The 15,761-nt window shown below is 39.2% G+C and overlaps 1 protein-coding gene across 3 annotated transcripts in view; it reads left to right on the top strand.

Moving 5' to 3' along the window:
• PIP5K1B (phosphatidylinositol-4-phosphate 5-kinase type 1 beta) overlaps positions 1–15,761 on the top strand; it is a 318,123-nt gene that overhangs the window by 179,099 nt on the left and 123,263 nt on the right. For all 3 annotated transcript variants that reach the window (XM_024734304.1, XM_024734306.1, XM_024734305.1), the window contains exons 6-7: positions 1,880–2,032; positions 9,929–10,228. In XM_024734304.1, the coding sequence (XP_024590072.1) occupies positions 1,880–2,032; positions 9,929–10,228 (453 nt within the window). The remainder of the gene's footprint in view (positions 1–1,879; positions 2,033–9,928; positions 10,229–15,761) is intronic.

Below are 15,761 nucleotides of genomic sequence, written 5' to 3'. Positions count from 1 at the left end.
AACCCATGTCCCCTGCATCGGCAGGCGGACTCTCAACCACTGCGCCACCAGGGAAGCCCCTCCCAATAATGCTTTTAGTGACCACCCAGGCCTCATCATTGCTGGCACTCCCTGCCCCCCTTTCCAGGCTTCCTCTTTCTCAACAGCACTTGGCACGTACTGATGTATAAGTTATTTACTTGTTTGTTGACTGTTTCCTCCTACTAGAATATAAGCTTCCTGAGTGCCTGGGACAGTACAGACAGATGCTCAGTAGATACTTTTAAAATGTTGAATGAACACATGAATGATGCATTTCTGGCATACAACTAGAATCATATGTGAAATTAACCAAATCACCCTGAGGGTTTTCATGAAGAATCAGCAAGCCGAGTATATGTTAAAACACTGGTATGTCGAGTATATACGTGCATACTCATTCTACCAAAAATACTCTGTTACAGTACAATGCTTGTCCAGTTTATGTTCTCAAGAAAATAAGGGGGTTTTTAGAATAAGTTTTATTCAGTGGTAGTCAACCAGGTAAAGGGAGCATGGAGGCTTGTTTCCGACAGAGGAAATTGCAAAAGCCAAGAGTGTGTGGCACACTTAAGAAAATGAGACATAGTTCTCTGTGTTTACAGGTAGAGTTTGAGGAGAGAAGTGATGAGAGAGAAGGCTGGAGAGCAGGACTCCATCATTCATGGACTCAAATGCTCTCTCTTAAGAAACTTGGGTATTCTCTTCTTTGTGAACAGGGGAACCCATTGAAAGGTGTGAAGGCATGGAAGGCTTTGCAATTCAGAAAGACCACTGGTCTCTTGGTGGAGAATGCACAGGGGGGTCGAGAATGGATAGTTGAGAACAGGTGGAGCTCGCCACAGCAATGAAGGCATGAAACGATGAAACCACTGAACTTTGGGTATTGGAGAAAGAGATGCCATGAAGGGGGCAGATATTATCAATAATCTGGGTATGGAAGGTGAAGAAATGTGAGACGTCGAAGAGGATGCCCAAGTTTCTGGTTTGGGGAGCAAAATGAAGATAATGATGCATCAGGATAATGATGCTTCCATGATCTAAGATAGAGGAGAAGGGGAGAAGATGGAGGATGGGAGAGGAGGCAGATGATCTAGAGTCACCATGTATAGTTGTACAGGGTGCGCACTGCCCAAGAACACCTGGCTAAGGTGAAGGAATGAAGACCGGAATCCATTCCTTCGTCTATTCACCAACCTGTATCTGGTCCAGAGCTGCATCTGCCAGGAAAAAGAGTTCCCTCTTTCTGATTACTACAAAGTCACCACAGGGGCTAACCACAGGCCCGAGATGAACTTGTTACCTGTGCAGTGTTTCTGGTATAACCAAATAGAAATGTCTGTTGAAAAGTTAGGCATACAGGTCTGGATCCCTAGAGAGAGATCTGAGCTGGAGACTGAGAGGTTAGAGTCATTTCCTTGTTGAAACCATGAGTGGATGACCTCCCTTGGGAGAGTAAATAGTGAGAAGAGAATAGGTGTTGGTGTCAAGTGACAAATACACAGTGTGGATCACACCTTCTGTTGTTATTCTATGGGCACTTGTTGGAAACAAAGCACCTTGGTCAGTACCACTGTTGGAGTTGTCTCATTGGACAAATATAGTGATTGTGATTCTGTCATACTGGGGGTGGAGGAGGGCGTGTTGTTTCCCATCGTAGAATTATTAAGGTAAATGGATCAAGTAAATGTTTAGAAATCTCCAAAGAGACCTCTTAGCAAACATGGAGTCTTCTTTTAAAGCTCTTGGAGAGGGCTTCCTATTGTAACATGGCCAAGATATGTAACGCTGTGATTTTTCTTCCTTGTATGCATCATACACATTAAATGTATTTTTACTATTTATTTATTTGCTCTTGTAGTATTCCATATGCAGTGAACCTCTCATAGAGCTCTCTAACCCTGGAGCCAGTGGATCCTTATTTTTTGTGACCAGTGATGATGAATTTATCATCAAAACTGTTCAGCATAAAGAAGCAGAGTTCCTTCAGAAGCTCCTGCCAGGCTATTACATGGTAAGTAACTACACATAACTGAAGCTTCGACTTAAGGTTTAATTACTTTCCTCCACAGTTTTCTTTTATATGTTTTTTTCAGTGGCTCTTTGGCATGTCTCCTTCTCTTTGGTGAGCTTTATTTTGCATTTAGAGTGTACTATGACATTCGTTGAATAGATTTTTAAAAGTAAGTAGAACTGAGTAGTAGAGCATAGCTGTTGACTGACTCAGTCCTGAGCTTACATCCCACTCAGCCGTCCGCTAACTATGTGAATAAGGTAAGCTCTGAGCCTCAGTCTCCTCAGTCTTTGAAGGCTGGGAAACACCTATCTTCCATGGTTGTTGTAATAAAGAAAGGGTCTAGGATGTAAGATAAAGGAAGCAATGCATTGCAGAGCTCTTTGCCGCAGTACATAGTACTTATATGAGTAGTTAACATTCATTGAGGGCTAAGCTCTGTGTTAAAACACAGCTGTAAGTGCTTTGCATGCAGTAACTCATTTAATCCTCACAGCATCTTGGATACTTCAGTCATTGCCATTTTATAGATGAAGTAGTTGAGACAAAGATAAATGGAATCACTTGCCAAGGGTTATTTAGCTAGTGGGCCGTAGAAGTGGGGCTTGAATACAAGCAGTAGGGTTCCAGAGGCTGCATCTTTAACCCCTGCACCATGTACTGGCATACATTCCGTATTACCTATTCTTAGCCATTACACTTCAGAATTTAGGATTTCATCGATTAAATATAATGTGAAAATCGCCTTCCATGTAATATTTTAGAGACAAAGAAACAATAACCTAGCCCAGGTGGATTTGCTAGTCATTTAGACCAGATTTTTAAGAAATAAACACTTTTCCTCAGCAGTTTTGTCATTTTCATACCTCTGGTTTCTTTGTACTTTCATAGCAGTTATTAATTTTTTGTGATTGGAATGGCTACAGGGAGAAGTTTGGATTTCAGAAGCCCCAGCTCTGCCATTCATTTGCTATGAGAGGTGATAACTGTCATCTTTGTTTCAAAACAAAATTGATGAAATATGCCACTTAGTATGTAAAAATACTATTTAGTTCCAACATCAGATAAGACAACATTAAATGCTATAAATTAGTCCCACATATAAATATAGGAATCAAAACTCTAAACAAAAATATTAGTGGGCAGCATATACAGATTTTAAAAGATTTTGATCCTGAACAAAGCTGGGAAATATTTTTTAGCACAAATTGTCTACTTTATGTCAGAGAAAATAGAAAATACAGAAAAGAAAAAAAATGCAACCAACTATATTTATTTTCTCAGAAATACATATTACTCATATTTTGTATATATCGTTTCAAATATATTCTAGTCGTATACACATTTTTAAATAATTTAAAATTGCAATCAAACTGACAGCACTGTTTACTAATCTGCTAAGTGAGTAAATCTTAAACTTCTATACTTCGAAGCTTAGATAGACTAGTCTCTTTTATAAAATTACATTGTCCAATATCGTAGCCATTAGCCATATATAGCTATTAAATTTAAATAAATTAAATAAACTTTTAAAATTTAGCTGAACAAGTAATTTTATCCCAATCATGTAAGCTAGTATAAAAACAATAGAATTCATCCCATTAACAAGAAGAAATGTGAACATTACGTGGTTGTCCATATAGATATTGAGGAGAAGTTAAGGCACTCAAAGTTCAGTATCTTCTCTTAATTCTTAAAATTGGCATGGAAGTTTTTAACATAATAAGTAAATAAATGAACATATACATATTATACATTTATCAGTCTCCAAGAGTTCACATGATGTCTCATGGAGAAGAACAAAAGCTCTTTCACTGGAATTGATAGAAAAAATAAGGATGCCCTCCATCAATGGTCCTTTCTGACATATTTGCTAAAATTTCTATCAATAACTTTGAGTATTAAAAAAAAGAAGAAAAGTATAAATACTGTTCTCTGCAAATGATACAATTGAAAATGAGCAGGAAAAAAAAAAGAAGAAAAAAAAGAAAATGAGCAGAATTTCAAGAAAATAAACCAGTACTTTCTAGAGGTAATGAGAATCCAGTAGATTTTCGGGATATATGATAAATCTACAAAATCTATCATATTCCATTATGTAGATCATATAAATTTGGAGGGTATAAGGGGGAAAAAAGAATCCCATTCATGATGACAATAACTTATACTGATTATTATTAGAGAAAAATAAATAAATAAATGAAAACATACTATAATTCTGATTGAGAAAGCAAATATAGTAAGTATAACATATGAACAACAATCCAAAAAGAATTTTTGTAATAAGAACTCAAATACTTAAGTCTATAAAAACAAATGAACAAGACCAATATGAAGGAAACTACAAAATGTTATTGAAGGACAAAAGACCCCGAATAGCCAAAGCAATCTTGAGAAAGAAAAACAGAGCTGGAGGAATCTGGCTCCCTGACTTCAGACTCTACTACAAAGCTACAGTAATCAAGACAGTATGGTGCTAGCACAAAAACAGAAATATCGGTCAAACGAACGGATAGAAAGCCCAGAGCTAAACCCACGCCCATATGGTCACCTTATCTTTGATAAAGGGGGCAAGAATATACAGTGGAGAAAAGACAGCCTCTTCAATACGTGGTGCTGGGAAAACTGGACAGCTACATGTAAAAGAACGCCATGCAGAAAAATAAACTCAAAATGGATTCAAGACCTAAGTGTAAAGCCAGACACTATCAAACTCTTAGAGGAAAACATAGGCAGAACACTCTATGACATAAATCACAGCAAGATCCTTTTTGACCCACCTCCTAGAGAAATGGAAATAGAAACAAAAATAAACAAATGGGACCTAATGAAACTGAAAAGCTTTTGCACAGCAAAGGACACCATAAACAAGACGAAAAGACAACCCTCAGAATGGGAGAAAATATTTGCAAACAAAGCAACCGACAAAGGATCAATCTCTAAAATAGACAAGCAGCTCACGCAGCTCAATGTCGTGACAACCAACCCAAATCAAAGATGGGCAGAAGACCTAAATAGACATTTCTCCAAAGAAGGTATGCAGATTGCCAACAGACACATGAAAGGATGCTCAACATTACTAATCATTAGAGAAATGCAAATCTAAACTACAATGAGGTATCGCCTCACACCAGTCAGAATGGCCATCATCAAAATATCTACAAACAATAAATGCTGGAGAGGGTGTGGAGAAAGGGAACCCTCTTGCACTGTTGATGGGAATGTAAATTGATACAGCCACTATGTAGAACAGTATGGACATTGCTTAAAAAACTAAAACTAGAACTACCATATGACCCAGCAATCCCACTACTGGGCTTATAGCCTGAGAAAGCCGTAATTCAAAAAGAGTCATGTACCACAATGTTCATTGCAGCTCTATTTACAATAGCCAGGACATGGAAGCAACCTAAGTGTCCATCGACAGATGAATGGATAAAAAAGATGTGGCACATATACACAGTGGAATACTACTCAGCCATAAAAAGAAACTAGATTAAGTTATTTGTAGTGAGGTGGGTGAACCTAGAGACTGTCATACAGAATGAAGTAAGTCATAAAGTGAAAACAAATACCATATGCTAACACATATATATGGAATCTGCAAAAAAAAGTTGGTTCTGATGAACCTAGGGACAGGACAGGAATAAAGACACGGATGTAGTAAATGGATGCAGGGAGGGGGAAGGGTAAGCTGGGACGAAGTGAGAGAGTGGCGTGGACATACATATGCTACCAAATATAAAACAGTTAGCTAGTGGGAAGCAGCCGCATAGCACCGGGAGATTTAAAATAGATAGCTAGTGGGAAGCAGCCGCATAGCACCCGGAGATCAGCTCGGTGCTTTGTGTCCACCTAGAGGGGTGGGATAGGGAGGGTGGGAGGGAGACGCAAGAGGAAAGAGATATGGGGACACATGTATACGTATAGCTGATTCACTTTGTTATAAAGCAGAAACTAACACAACATTGTAAAGCTATTATACTCCAATAAAGATGTTAAAAAAATATATACAAAGAACTCATACAACTCAACATGAAAAATAAACAACCCAATTAAAAAATGTTAGAAAGTGGTCAGAAACAGGCACATGAAAAGGTGCTCTATATTGTTAATTATTAGAGAAATGCGAATCAAAACTATTACAATGAGGTATCACCTCACACCAGTCAGATGGCCATCTTTAAAAAGCCTATAAATAATAAATGCTGGAGAGGGTGTGCAGAAAAAGGAGCCCTCCTACACCTTTGATGGGGATGTGAATTGGTGTAGCCACTACAGAGAACAGTATGGCGATTCCTTAAAAAATTAAAAGTAGAACTACCATATGATTCTGCAGTCCCACTCCTCGGCATATATTTGGAGAAAACTCTAATTTGAAAAGATGCACCCCAGTGTTCATAGCAGCACTTTTTACAGTAGCCAAAACATGGAGGCAACCATGTGTTCCTTGACAGATGAATGGATAAAGAAGATGTGGCACATACATACATAATGGAATATTATTTAGCCATAAAAAAGTGAAAAATAATGCCATTTGCAGCAACGTGGATGTTGGTCAGAAACAGGCACATGAAAAGGTGCTCTATATTGTTAATTATTAGAGAAATGCGAATCAAAACTATTACAATGAGGTATCACCTCACACCAGTCAGATGGCCATCTTTAAAAAGCCTATAAATAATAAATGCTGGAGAGGGTGTGCAGAAAAAGGAGCCCTCCTACACCTTTGATGGGGATGTGAATTGGTGTAGCCACTACAGAGAACAGTATGGCGATTCCTTAAAAAATTAAAAGTAGAACTACCATATGATTCTGCAGTCCCACTCCTCGGCATATATTTGGAGAAAACTCTAATTTGAAAAGATGCACCCCAGTGTTCATAGCAGCACTTTTTACAGTAGCCAAAACATGGAGGCAACCATGTGTTCCTTGACAGATGAATGGATAAAGAAGATGTGGCACATACATACATAATGGAATATTATTTAGCCATAAAAAAGTGAAAAATAATGCCATTTGCAGCAACGTGGATGGACCTAGAGATTATCATACTAAATGAAGTAAGTCAGAGAAAAAAATATCATATGGTATTACGTATATGTGAAATCTTAAAAAAGGATACAAGTGAATATTTTTACAAAGCAGAAACAGACTCACATACATAGAAAACAAAACTTATGGTTACCAAAGGGGAAAGGGGGTGGAGGGATAAATTAGGAGCTTGGGATTAACAGACACACGCTACTTTATATAGGATAGATAAAGAGCAAGGTCCTACTGTATAGCCCACAGAACTATAATCAGTATCTTCTAAGAACCTACAATGAAAAAGAATGAAAAGATACATATATATATATATGTACACATACATACACACACATATACATGCATATAAAACTGAACCACTTTGCTGTACACCAGAAACTAACACATTGTAAATCAATTATACTTCAATAAAAAATAAAAATAAAAATCGGCAGAGGATCTGAATAGGCATTTTTCTAAAGAAGATGTACAGATGTCACAGAAAAAGACAGTTAATATCACTAATTACCAGAGAGATGCAAATCAAAACCGCAGTGAGCTATCACGTCACATCCATCAGAGTGGGTATTATCAAAAAGATAATAAATAATAAGCGTTGGCAAGGATGTAGAGAAAAGGGAACCCTCATGCCCATTGGTGGGGATGTAAATTAGTGCAGCCACTATGGAAAATAGTATGGAGATTCCTCAAAAAATTAAAACTAGAACTACTGTATGATCCAGCATTTCCACTCCTGGGATTTATCCAAAGGAAACAGAAACACTAATTCGCAAAGATATATACACCCCTGTGTTCATTGCACCATTGTTTTATGATAGCCAAGATATGGAAGCAGCTCAAGTGCCCATCAATAAATGAATGGAAAAACAAGATGTGGTATACATATGCAATGAAATATTACTTAACCTTCAAAAAGGATGAAATCTTGCCATTTGTGACAACATGGGTGGACCTAGAGGGTATTATGTTAAGTGAAATGTCATACAGAGAAAGACAAATACTGTTTGATTTCACTTATATGTGGAATCTGAAAAACAAAACAAATGACCAAACATAACAAAACAGAAACAAAGACATAGACACAGAGAACAAAGAGGTGGTTACCAGAGGGGAGAGGGGTGTGGGGGGAAAAGAAATAGGTGAGGGAGATTAAGAGGTACAAACTTCAGTTGCAAAATAAATGAGTCATGAGTATGAAATGTACAGTGTGGGGAATATAGTCAAAAATTATGTAGTATCTTTGTATGGAGACAGATCTTAACTAGACTCATTGTGGTGATCAGTTTGAAATGTACAGAGGTAGCAAATCACTATGTTGTGTAACAGGAACTAGCATAATGCTGTAGGTCAATTATACTTCAAAAACAAACGAACTCATAGAAAAGGAGATCAGATTTGTGGCTACCAGAGGCGGGAGGTGGGGGAAGGGGGCGTTAGAGGAAGGTGGTCAAAAGGTACAAACTTCCAGTTACAAGATAAATAAGCACCAGGGATGTGATGTACACCACGGTAAATATAATGACCACTGCTGCATGTTATATGGGAAAGTTGTTAAGAGAGTAAATCCTGAGAGTTCTCATCACAAGGAAATAAATTTTTTTCTATTTCTTTAATTTTGTATCTATATGAGATGATGGCTGTTCACTAAACTTATTGTGATACTCATTTCATGATGTATGTAAGTCACATCAATGCTCTATGCAAACTTTCTGGAAGAAGAAAATTAATTCCATGTGCAGTAAAAAACCAAATGTAATCACCAAAATTATTAAAAATTTGTAAGACCATAGAAGAAATTTATAAATTTCTTGGGGTATAAAAAGCTTTCCTAAATAAGAAGCCAAAAAGGCACAAGAAACAAGTACATAAATGTGATTACATGAAAAAGCAAAACATTTGTATAACCAAAAAAAAAAGAAAAACAGGTATAAAATTAACATAAGCACATAGGATATTTCTAAAATGATAGAAAGTGAGGACAATAGTTTCCACAAAAGTTGGGAATTGGGGGAAGGATTAGGAATAGTAGACTTTTCATTATATAAATGCCTTTTAGTAAACTATTTTTTACTTGTTGCCTACTTTTAAAGTGAAACAAAAATAGGTGTGTATTCCCTATTTTTATAACAAAAAAGACAACATAGTGGAAGAAAATATTTACCCCGAATAGAATAGGAAAATAATAAATATCCAGCATATATCGAGAACTCCAACGATGACAAAAACGTAAAGAGAAATGAGCAAAGGATAGTGACAAAAAATTATCTTTGAGGTGGCTAAAAATATTAAATTTCTCTAGTTATTAGTGGTATTCACATTTAAATTAAATTAAATTGGAAACAAGTTGTCATTTTTCACCAACCATGCTTACAAAGATTCTAAAGTTAGATAATATTCAGCACTGGTAAGAGGGGTGGGAAATATGTAATCTTACAAAGTGTGGTAAAGTGGTCTGGCCATTGTGGAAGACAGTTTCTCAGGAGCTATTAAAATTTTAAATGTTCATCCCTCGTACCCCAGCAATTCATTTTCTCTTGAGCTACCTTAGAGAATAATCACACATGGCACTAATCACGTCTTTGCCTGATTTCAGTTGGAGCTAATTTGGGACATTGCGTCCATTTTCAGTTCAGCCACTTTTAATGCCCTGAGATCAGAATGATAAAGTTGCTGTTCCCATAAGCCGACTTAAAAACTAGGTTAGGAACAGCAAAATTTTAACAATGGCCGTTAACAAAAATAATCACATTCCACTTTTAATTATCATTTTAGTTGAAAACACGTCATAGTGGAGCATTATTTTGTAAAAGTAGAGTTTAAACATTTTTTTCCTTTTTCTTTTTTTAGAATTTAAACCAGAATCCAAGGACTCTTTTGCCCAAATTTTATGGACTGTATTGCATGCAGTCAGGGGGCATTAACATCAGAATTGTGGTGATGAACAATGTCTTACCACGCTCCATGAGAATGCACTTTACATATGACTTGAAAGGCTCAACCTATAAGCGAAGAGCATCCCGAAAAGAGAGAGAGAAATCCAACCCCACGTTTAAGGACTTAGATTTCCTGCAAGACATGCACGAAGGGTTGTATTTTGATACAGAAACATACAATGCGCTCATGAAGACGCTTCAGAGAGACTGCCGGGTAAGGAAATGTCATTGCTGTGAATGCCTTTGAAAAGTCATCTGTGGTAAGGTACCTTTGTAAGAATGTCCAAACACTGTCACGTGGAATCCCATCATTACCAATCCTGATGCTGATCCAGGCTTCCCTGTTGTTGAAGGAACTGGTGGATGATAAGGGAATTGTCTGGGGTCTGTTGGTTTTATTAATAAGCTAAGTCAGCTTTCTTTGATCAAATGAAACAATAATTTTTTTTTCTTTTCATCCTCCCCTGTGGGAAAGGTGTTTAAAGTGGAGGGAAAAGAAGTTTAGGTTTAACACAGTGATTGGCGAGAAAAGCCATATACAAGACTTGGATGAAGTAAGATTCCAACAGGGGAGAGTAGCTTAGAGAAAATGCACTTGGTGGGATTGATAAGTGGATCCCTGGAAATCCACTGTATATGCAGAACCATGAGGTGGGCCCATTTGATGAAACTGCTTTATGTGATCTGAATAAGAGGCGATCAGGAATGAGGCTTGACAGAGCAAAGACCATTCCATGCAAAGTAGCCAGAGAGATTGTCAAGAGGAGGAGTTCCCCCAGCCAGCAATGCATAAGAAAAAAAGAAAAAAAAAGTAAAACCAAAGTCCAGGATACATTTTTCTGACATGGCAAATTTACAGAAAGTAGGTAAAAGCCCTTTTGGAGAAATAGATGAAAATGCAACTCTGCTAGGTTCTGAAGGATGATGAACATTTGATTAACAGATTCTCAGGAATGTTACTTCCTGGCCCAGATGAACTTAGGAGAACCATGCAGGTTCTCAGCTGGGTTGGGCATGTTGGAGATGGGCTGAAGGCGTGCTGGTGCGAGGTTGGGTCCAGGCCTGACCAGGGCTTTCTGGAGAAGAGAATAGGACTCATGGGGCGTGATCACTGGGAAATATGGGGTGTGCCTTGGCTTCCTGGGCCTTCTGTGGACTTGGTCAGATGACGCACCTTGTTACAGGGGAGGGAGAGTCCCTTCTCTGCCAGACTCGAGTTCACCTGAAGGTGAAGAAGGCGGTCTAACCACCGCATGTAATGTATAAAATGGGGACTCCTCAACGAGAAGCACAGCCCCACTGTTGCTGGGTTTTTTCTTTCTGTATGTTAAAACATCTCTGATAACGCATAAAGATGTGTCCTTGGAATTGTTTGTTTCATCGGTAGAGGATTTACTCCACAGCTCCTGTCCTTTAGATGCCATTCATTGATGCTTCGAGTTTACCAAGCTAGCCTAAGATATTTCCCTTTTGTTTTTAAATTGAAGTATAGTTAACTTACAATGTTGTGTTAGTTTCAAATGTATGGCAAAGTGATTCAGTTATACATATATGTATATATATATTCTTTTTCAGATTCTTCTCCATTATAGGTTATTAGAAGTTATTGAGTATAGTTCCCTGTTCTATATAGTAGGTCCTTGTTGTTTACCTGTTTTATATATAATAGTGTATATGTTAATCCCAAACTCCTAATTTATCCCTCCCCGCCTTTCCCCTTTGGTGACCATAAGTTTGTTTTCTGTCTGTCAGTCTATTTCTGTTTTGTAAATAAGTTCATTTGTATCATTTTTTTAGGTTCCACATATAAGTGATACCATATGATATTTGTCTTTCTCTGTTTGACTGACTAAACTTAATAGCCTAAGACTTTTCAATGCATTATTTCTTTTAATTATCTCATCCACCATTTGACATCAGTACCATTCATACTCCCATCTTAATTGGTGAATAATTAGGTTCTTAAAAAGGTTAACAAACCTGTCCAGCATCACCTAGCAAGTCAGTGGCAGAGCGCGCACCTGTTTGGGGATAAAGCATGTGCTCTTAACAATTGAAATTTAAAGATTCAATGTAAGGATTTTTTTAAAACTATCTTTTCAGAAGTCATGGGAATAACAGTGGGAACCAAGCAAACAAAAAACTATCCAGCTGATCTATTCAGATATCTGGGTGCATATGAGTGACTCTTGTTTTTCTTTAAAAAGGGAAAAAATAAAACATACACACATTTTAGGAGAAACCTTTTCCTGTGCTTTTCAACCCTGACAGGATGTGGGTGAAAAGTGACTCTCAGTTCCCCAGGGTTTCAAACAATTTTAGATTTGCTTTCTCTTTGTGTGTGTGTGCATTTCTTGCCTCTTGAATATGGAAAGCCTTTTTTCTGCTGTTTTCTAAAGCCACAGGCTCCTATGCCAGAAAAAAAAGGAAAGGTCAAATGTAAAAAGCCATTGCACAGGATTTGTCTGTTTATTAGCATTTCCTAAGCCCAATCCTGATAGAACAAGGTCAAACATGACTCTTCGTCAGGAATGAGACCCTGGGGATTTGCCTTTTTAGTTTTTATTTTTTGAGGATTTGTTGTGCTAAGGCACATAAAGGTCAATGTGGAGGTATCCTAGGCCTAACTCCCTGTCTTTCATTGCATTTGAACTTGTCAAAGACACAGATCATGAAACTTCCTTAAATTACGCACGTCGGCCTTCAGAAAGGCTTTTCTTGGGGTGGAGTTGGAGCATGGGAATGGCATGCTGCGGGGGAACCTGAGTCCCTTCTGTGATCTGCCTTGACTATGACCAAGGCCTCTGTGATCTGGAGTCAGCAGCTGATTCTCAGATCAGAGCTACCTGGAGGAAGGCACTTTTCTGGAATGGTAGGTCTTAATATTTAATAGTCACGGACCTCCTTGTAAAACGGATGAAAGCTGTGAACTCTCTCCCCAGAAAAATGCCCACTCACACTCCAGTTCATGAATCCCTTGCAGCCCATCGTCTCTCTACCCGCTCCCTACCCCGGGCTAACGACCCCCATCCTAGAGCCGAGCAGACTCATCTCTCTTTCTTCAGGTCGTCCTCTGAAGGGCTGGAATAGGATGTGTGGTTGGCACTGCCCACAGCATCTCTTACCCTGACATTTCCCTCACTTTGCAGAGCTGAGCTTTAGCACCAGATGAGGTGCTGTGGAGATCCGGAGAGGTTGTAAGTTCACGCTGGGGCTGGCACCGGCCCCAAACGATCGGGAATCTCTGCTGTTAACAATCCTCTGAGTGAGGCAGCGCTGCTAAGGCTCTAGAAACAAGTCAGGCAGGGGACTGGATTACTGTGTCACCAGCCCAGCCAAAGAAAGGTGAGCTACACCCATATTAGGATGCATTCTTTTACTCACTTATCAGACATGTATCGCAGGCCTCCCGTGTGCCAACATGAGGTGAATGACCTCTATTTTTATTTTTTTGAATTTTTTTTGAAGCATCAAAAAATGTGATTTATTAATATGTGATAAACATATTCTCAGCAAGAAATTTCAATCAATTCTGATGTCAATTCATCATCTCAGCGGTAGCAAGATCTTTAAGACAGAAGTAAGGTTAGGATGGAGGGAGGGAGGGAGAAATGAAGGAAGGTCAGGTGTCTGGATGCCTGGATATTAGATCTTCCATTGATAAGCTGTATGATATTTGACAAGTCATAACTTCTCTAAACCACAATTTTTCCTTAATATATAAGCTCATCTTATGTCCCAGGAGCATTGTGATGATTAAATTAGATGGTGTAGGTGACATTATTTTATAAATGATAAAGCCAATATAATATAAATTTTTATATTTATAAATACTTATATTTATTATTATTTATTATTATTTATCTTTATAAATAATATGAATTTTGAATTTTATTTTATTGATTTTTTTTTACAGCAGGTTCTATTTTTAATCAGTTGCCATTCAGAATATTAAGGGCAATGATAATATTCTAAAGCATTTGAGGGATCAGAATAGGTAACATCATAACTTGGTTCTGAAGAAGGAGAAGAGTTCTCCAGGTAGGCAAAGAAGTAGAAGCATATTTCTAGGAAGAGAAAATAATATAAGCTAAGCATGAAATGGCGTAACATGTTCCAAGAACTAGAGTTGTTTGGTGTTGCAACAGTTAATAGTAAAGGAACATGTGAGGTAGGAGAGGAATGCCGTCAGGAACCAAATAATGTCAAAAGACCCTTTCTGCTGGTGCCAGGTCCTCTTAAGGGTAAAGCCAGGAATCCCAGACCTTTGGACCTCAGCTTTTCTGTTGTTCCCAGATAGAAACGATAACCCTCCTCACCTCTTGCTGCCGACTTCTTGCTTCCTGCCCCCACCTCTTTCATACTTCGGCGTGACGTCTCAGATCCCAGGACTCCATTTCCCTTGCGTAACTGCTGGCCGGAAGATACCTGCCTGACTCATTGACCCAGCCTGACCTGCATGCATTGTGCCCTGCTCCCCACAGCCTACTTCCCTGACCCCCCCATCAGAGCTGCTGCTTCTGGACTCTGCATCCAAAACAGCCTGGGCCGCCTCAACCCACAATGAGCCCTCTTGACAAATGCCATCTTCCCCTGCGCCCTTTGAGCAGCCCCCGAATCCTTTTCCCCAGCTTCCCCAGCCCAGCCTCGGGCCCTTGCCCGTAAGCCTGTCCCCCTGTGCTGGTCCATGCCTACCAACTCCTCCACGTGGCACGCTGGCCACTTGGAACTCTTCTAGGGAACGGAGCGCACTTTATCCTTCAACCCTGCTGAGGCCACTTGCCCACAGGCTTCAGACAAAGGGCTCTTTCCAAAAGCAGGGATCCAGATCTTGGGTTCTCTCTGGCTCCCACATTGCTGTTCCCTGTAGGCTATGTCTGGGGAAAATGGACATGTGAATAACTGGGTTCCCTTTCTGGAAGCATTTCCTCTTCTTTGGCCTCACCCTCTGCCTGCTGTGACAGCCATCTACACCCATAAGAGAACTTGGCCCAGGGTTAAGAGTTATGTCAGCAGAAAGTACCGCCAGGGCATCACAGGTCACTTGCCATCAAAAACAGGAAGTAGGATTTATTCAAACCATCCCCTATGGTCCCCATGTGACAAGCTGAGAGACACATCCTGTGTGAAAACCGGTGTTCCCAGGTACTCCGTTATCTTCCCACAGCCTGTTCCTCTGCCCGTCCTCCCTGGCCTGGGGATATGATCAGCAAGAAGCCAGGTGCCCACGTCAGTACCCTGAAGCTACTCTTTCCATCCTTCTTTCTTGTTCTCTTTCTCCACACTCAGAAAATCACCGTGTCCTATCCAGTCCTTCTCCTAAATAACTCTTGGATCTGCCCCCTCCTCTCCAGATGCACAGCCACGGCCCTTATTGAGACCTTTCCTCACCTGGAGTTTTGCAGTAGCCTCTTTACTAGTTTTCATTATCACTGCCTTTCAGCATATCCCTAATGCTGCTGCCAAAGTGATCCTCAGATCAGAAGACCACCAGTTCCTGAAGATCCTCTAGTGGAGGTCCTCTACTGCCTCTGGGCCAGAGCCATACTTACCTCCTAGCTTGGAACATTCAGATCCTTCCCGATCTGTTCCTTGCTGCTTCTCCAGATGCTCCTTCAGCTTCCTTCTTCAGCCTTCTCTCCACTCTCCCCAGAGCATCTCTACTCTCCAGCCATTCTGATCTACTGGACATGTTCTCTAAAGGTTTTAGTCTTTTTTTTTTTTTTTTTTTTTTTTTTTGTTTTTTG

This window comes from Neophocaena asiaeorientalis, unplaced genomic scaffold (assembly GCF_003031525.2).
Source record: "Neophocaena asiaeorientalis asiaeorientalis breed wild unplaced genomic scaffold, Neophocaena_asiaeorientalis_V1.1 scaffold256, whole genome shotgun sequence".
NCBI lineage: Eukaryota > Metazoa > Chordata > Mammalia > Artiodactyla > Phocoenidae > Neophocaena > Neophocaena asiaeorientalis.
This window is presented reverse-complemented; position numbering and strand designations above follow the sequence as displayed.